This window comes from Aplysia californica, unplaced genomic scaffold (genome assembly GCF_000002075.1).
Source record: "Aplysia californica isolate F4 #8 unplaced genomic scaffold, AplCal3.0 scaffold00152, whole genome shotgun sequence".
Taxonomy (NCBI): domain Eukaryota; kingdom Metazoa; phylum Mollusca; class Gastropoda; order Aplysiida; family Aplysiidae; genus Aplysia; species Aplysia californica.
In genome coordinates, this window is record NW_004797422.1 from 242,097 (window position 1) to 248,122 (window position 6,026).

Consider the following 6,026-nt stretch of genomic DNA (forward strand, 5'->3'; position numbering starts at 1 on the left):
TGCCTTGATAGTCGAAGCAAACTTTTTGCTGTTAAGGCTAGCGAGGTGAGCAGAGTAAGCCTGATTCCTCGATTTTACTTCCCTGTTGACATCCACCACTTGGCGCTCATAAGCACTTTTATGCAGTTGCGCGTGCCATAAAACCTTACTAAAACTAAACTACGACCGAGCCAGATGGGAAAGCTGGTGTTAAGTGCCTTCTCAAAGGACATAACATAAGACCGAGCTGAGCCTGAAACCCCCGAACCCGCAATCACACAATTACAAGTCCATATTGCCTAATCACTAGATTACTGACAGATGACGGGAAACGCCTCGGAGATATTGCAGCTACAATACAGATACAATTTTACAATAAAGCTGACACAATACCGTGGAAAAGGTAACAAAAGTTTATTCGTGGACATAGTTGAATTATCGTCACTCAGTGTCATGCACAGACAAAAACATTTGTACATAAAAGGTCACATGCACTTAATAGCGACACTAAGCCTTAAATTAAAACATTAGATACAGATATACCTGCCACATTTGAATAACCATGAGCATCTCTAACAAGCATACGGAGCATATAAAACTTCCAAAGCTAATGTCTTATGCTATCGAGCTTGTTCTCAATTTTTACAGACAATAGGGCAATATATAATAATAATAATGGATAGATTAATGAATGAAGACTGTGGATGGGTCCATGGAATAGGACAGATGAAAGGTTAATGGAACAGTTGATTGGTATATGTGGATGAAGACTGGATGATTTAACGAATGAAGCTAGTGGATGAGTTAATATAGATTGTAAAGCACATAGAGCTTGCTGTTGAGCAGGAATTTGCACTATACAAATGCTATTTATTATTTAATGGATAAAGAAAGGCAAGGAACATAAAATGCAAATGTTCATATCCTGGCATAATATTGATAATAACTTGTAACAATCAAGTGATCAACAACAGGGTGGGTGACCAATGTTAAAAACCATTCACACATCACTGATGATCTCTCATGCACAATGAAAAATGGATATCACAGTTTCTTGACACTCTGACACAAAAAAAACTACAAAAAATGGAAATTTTTAACATTATGAATGTGACAGAAACTTTTCAAACTCAATTCATCCCAGTGTTAAAAATGTATTCTACTTCCCTGCCAGGCATACATGAAAGAATGAAAACTCGTTTCTCTTTCATGCTCGTGTTCATGTGAAATGAAAGTAAACAAAGACAGCAGAAATTTATACACCTATGTTGGTCGTGAAACTAAATAACATTGTAAGATAGAGGTTAGAATTTCACTGAAAAAGGGGGGAAAAGGCAAAGCAATAAGGCACAAGGCACATTTTGTAACATTTCGAAAGACCAAAAATTACCAAAATGCTCTTTCTGTAACCCATTACTGCATTATGGTTACCATTACAGCTTTATAATGAAGAAATATAATTATTAGAAATTCTCTCCCTGTCTAATATCAACATTTCTCACAATAACCAAAGAAGCCATTGTTGGAGATCTACACGAGCCTATCGATATTTTTCTAGGTCTAAGTGAGTAAACTGAACCTCTCCTAGGCCCATTTCGAATATTAATATTGTACAATTGGATAATGAAATAGATCTTTTGAGCAACTCACTTGTCCTTACACACTGGTGCTTGGTATGGTACGGTATGGCAGGTGTTTTACGGCACTATAAACACAGTAATTGTCCTGTAAGTGCCACATAGGTGGTTGTTTAACCCTATCCGTATGCCATGGGGTCATTTTGCACCCCCGGGGCTGTGTTCTTCACATTTTAAAATACTTTTAGCACGAAGATCTCTTTGAAACTTTCAGTATTTCTCAAAAAATTATTTTGACAGACCTCTATGCAAAGCGTAAGGATTGGATTAACAAGTAAATTTCCTCTTTGGAAAGTGGTTCCCCATGTCGTATGGATACGATAGTAAAACACGACGTACGGATAGGGTTAAGCCGCATTACTCCTACGGCTGACCAAGACAATGTACAGGCGCCCACCTAAAGCAGGGGTAAACACAACCATTTTTGCCTTTTTGTCTGTTAGTGTTATGGGGCCTGGGAGGACGGTGGGTGGGGGGGGGGGTCGGGGGGCTGGTTGAAGGTCCCAACTAAGCTCAAAGCCTGGTGGGATTGGGGGAGGGGGGGTGGGTGGGGGGAACTGCCATCATGGTGATTAGTACAGCTTTAAGGCAAAAATTTGTTCACTCAGGGACGATACAAGATACATTAACATACACACAAAAATGCAGTTTACAAAAGTCTACACTTCCTCTTGCGGATCTTCTTTTTGGTTTTCAGCGCATTCCTGGTAGCGACTTCGAACACTTCCCTGATTCCTTCCTTTGTTCTCGCGGAGCACTCGACATAAGCTGCAGCTCCAATTCTGAAATACAAAAATGTTCCATGATAAATTCACCATAATAATGTTATTCATTATATTAATATGATCAAAACATTGCAATCAAGGAATAAATACAATATCTTTTAAAAATACAATATTCAAATTATAATAAATTTATCGTCATACTTTATTTTTAAAATTTTGAATACCAGGAGACTTCAGGGGAATCTGTCATTTTGAGACCAAACTAAAGTTTGGGGCTTTTTTAAGGGGATAAAAGCACATAGCTCCAAACACACTAGCAGTTCATGGGAAAACTCAATTGGAAAAAAAATAGAAGCTAATCTTAGGCACACACACACACACACACACACGCACACACACACTCACACACACACACACACACACACACACAAACACTCACCCACACATAGACAAGTCCTTACATAAATACATATTAATATCAAATATATAATTTCTTTAACCTGCTTAAGCAACAGAGAAATCACATTTCAGACCAACACCTGCTGACTGTGGTACTAGTCTAGGCACAGCACATGCCTTTGACATAGTTTTATATATACATATATAGAGAGAGAAATGTGAAATTATGCGATTCTGTTAATTTTAACAAAGAATGATAAAGGAAATAATCAGAAATAATCTGAAATTATACAAAAAATTATCAAATTTTGCTAAATTATGTAGGGTGCTTCCCACATAATTTAGCAAAATTTGATAATTTTTTTAAAAATTTCAGATTATTTCTGATTATTTCCTTTATCATTCTTTGTTAAAATTAACAGAATCGCATAATTTCACATTTTTGGGCTCAGTTTGCATAATTTCAGAATTTTTCTTGCATAAAACGACAGGGACAGATACATATATATATAAAGTCAATGAAAAGAACAAAGCAGCCAACTTACCTCTCCGAAACCGACCTCCCCTCTTCAGTTTTGACAGGACTTTGTTTGAGCTTTGCGAGTTCTTCAATAGTGGTTTGATCATTCCGCAGATCTTTCTTGTTCCCCACTAGAATGATTGGTACACTTGGGCAAAAGTGTTTTACCTGCAAGTCATGACAATGTGAAGAAATTGTGAACTCCAGGACACATCGAGAACAAACAAAGATAATCTTTTCATAGAAAGAGTTCTATATATATACACATGTCAAGTTATTTTAGAATGTTATATCTCCTGTGATGCTATTATGTGCATTAGGCATTTTTCAGAAAACGGAAATAGGCTACACAGTATAAATGCTATTATCGTTATTATCATTATTATTATTATTATTATTATTATTATTATTATTATTATTATTATTAATATTATTGTTATTATTATTACATGTATTATCATTATTATTATTATTGTCATTGTCATCGTCATCATCACCATCATTGCAATGCCTAGAACTGAAAGTTATATTGGCTTTCTCCACAATGAAAAGATATAACATTGTCATACTGACAACAGGAAAAAGAAAGTCTACCTGCTTTGAGTATGTGAGAAAACAAAGAAAACAGAGTAACGTAAGCCTTATCTCTCCTTTCTCCTCCCTCTCCCATATATCTTGATAACTTTGTCGTCTGCAATGCACACATCATTTATTGGACAGTGCTCCATTTAGAGTCAATTTATCACACCATTACCCAAACTTCCTCTATCCCTATCTCTGTACTGCTGGTTAAAATATCCATTCCCCTTTAGAACTTTTGGACAAACTGTTTCTACCCCATGGTCTGTTCTGCAGTAAGCTGACAAAACGCATTTTTTTCTTTGCAGCAGTTTTGAGAAAAAGAAGGGTTTTTTTTGTCTGAGTAACCATTTAAAAATAAAGTGATTTCGAAATTTGAATTCTGATTTATTAAAAAACTAGTCAGTTTCACTTTGATTTTTTTCACACAAGTAGGGTAACTGATAAGGCTTTCGATTTAGCAGATAAAAAATTTTGTCTCCAAAATGAAAAAGGGCGTTATGTCAGCTTACGGCAGTGTTGTTCAAACTTCCTCCTTTTCTGTCTCCTGGGCCGCTAGTTAAAGCAACCATTCACCTCTGGAACTGTTGATCAAATTATCTCTATCGATCCTGCTGACAAACATTTTCTGTGCAGTTTATCATTCAGCTGGTCAAACTATCTTCATCCCAGCAAAAATCATTAACTCACACAGTTCATCATTCATCTGGTCAAACTACTTTCATCCCAGCAAAAAACCATCGACTCACCTCCGGTGTCCACTTCTCCGTTATATTCTCCAAGCTGTCCGGGTTGTCAATACTGAAGCACATGAGTATGACGTCTGTGTCTGGATAAGAAAGGGGCCTCAACCTATCATAATCCTCCTGACCGGCGGTATCCCACAGGGCTAGCTCAACCTGAAGGAGGAGGAGAGAAAAAAAACAGTTATTTTTGTGGTCATCATTATCATCCAGTGCCAGATCTGCGACAGACATCGGCGATCATGGTTCTCCATTTATTCCTTTGCTCGGATGCTCTCAGAAAAGCTACGTTTCCCTGATCTTTCCCTGTTTCCCATTTGTTTAGGTTCCCTAAGTATGTTGTTCAGGGCCTACCCCTGCCTCGCTTGCCCTCAATTTTGCCAGTGAGAGCTAGATGTTCAAGACCCTTATGTCTATTCATGTGTCCCAAAAACTGCATTTGTCGTCACCTAATTTTTTTGGTAGTAGACAATAAATCATGACCCAAGTGTAACAAGATTTTTTTTTATCCCAGTTGCACTCACATTTGATATATATATATATATACACGTACATGAATTTTTAATTTTTTTACACGATGCATCTCACTCAAATGAAGAGCAGAACTGATATAGATTTCTCTACGTGTACATGAGTTTTAATTTTTTACACGATGCATCTCCCTCAAGTAAAGAACAGAATTACCGTTACATTGTCTAACGTTTTGTCTAAGAAAATAAAGGAATAGCAGTTCCAACTTTTGCATGCAATGAAGGAGAAAAGGGGGAGGCCCCACACACCATCTGCTCAATACACTAAAAATTTCGAGTTAGAACCTTATTCTATGGTCGCTTTAATGTCAGACGGTGGGAAGTTGGCAAGTGTTCTGGTACAGTTAGCTCTTTCATTCTTATCAAACATCCACTTATTCTTTTTTGGGGGGAAAGGGGGGGGGGTGTGTGTTACTCTCAAATAACACTTCTAATCTTCCACCTCTAAATTAATATAACCCATTTCTTTAACTTTAAAATCAACAATGATTTTATTAACTTGAATTAGAACCCCCACCCAAACCAACCTGTTTGCTGTCCACAACAATATCCGCCACATAGTTCTCAAACACTGTGGGCACGTAGACCTCCGGGAACTGGTCTTTGCTGAACACGATGAGGAGACATGTCTTTCCACACGCGCCGTCCCCAACGATGACCAGTTTCTTTCTCAGACCTGCCATCTCGCGGAAACTATTGGACTGACCGACCGCTGATCTGTTACACTGTTAGTTTGGACTGCAGTCTGTGAATAAGAGATGAAGAGGATTGGAATTATAGCCTACATTTAGTTATGAAGAGGTGTCAACATGTAGGCCTACTTATAATTATGCTTTCTTAGAAAATACAGAGAAGGGGCGAGGGGGTGCAAGAGAGAAAGAGAGAGAGAGAGAGAGAGAGAGAGAGAGAGAGAG

At 37.6% G+C, this 6,026-nt stretch overlaps 1 protein-coding gene across 2 annotated transcripts in view; it reads right to left on the reverse strand.

Moving 5' to 3' along the window:
- Positions 1-2,122: 2,122 nt before the first annotated feature.
- Positions 2,123-6,026, reverse strand: part of LOC101859633 (rho-related GTP-binding protein RhoA-A) — a 9,165-nt gene continuing 5,261 nt past the window's right edge. The window contains exons 2-5 of one of the 2 annotated variants that reach the window (XM_013081936.2): positions 5,640-5,857; positions 4,589-4,738; positions 3,286-3,428; positions 2,123-2,398 (exon numbers count right to left, since the gene is read on the reverse strand). In XM_013081936.2, coding sequence (XP_012937390.1) covers positions 2,266-2,398; positions 3,286-3,428; positions 4,589-4,738; positions 5,640-5,795 — 582 coding nt within the window. In that variant the 5' untranslated portion in view covers positions 5,796-5,857 and the 3' untranslated portion in view covers positions 2,123-2,265. The remainder of the gene's footprint in view (positions 2,399-3,285; positions 3,429-4,588; positions 4,739-5,639; positions 5,858-6,026) is intronic. The other variant, XM_005097316.3, reaches the window with a different exon arrangement.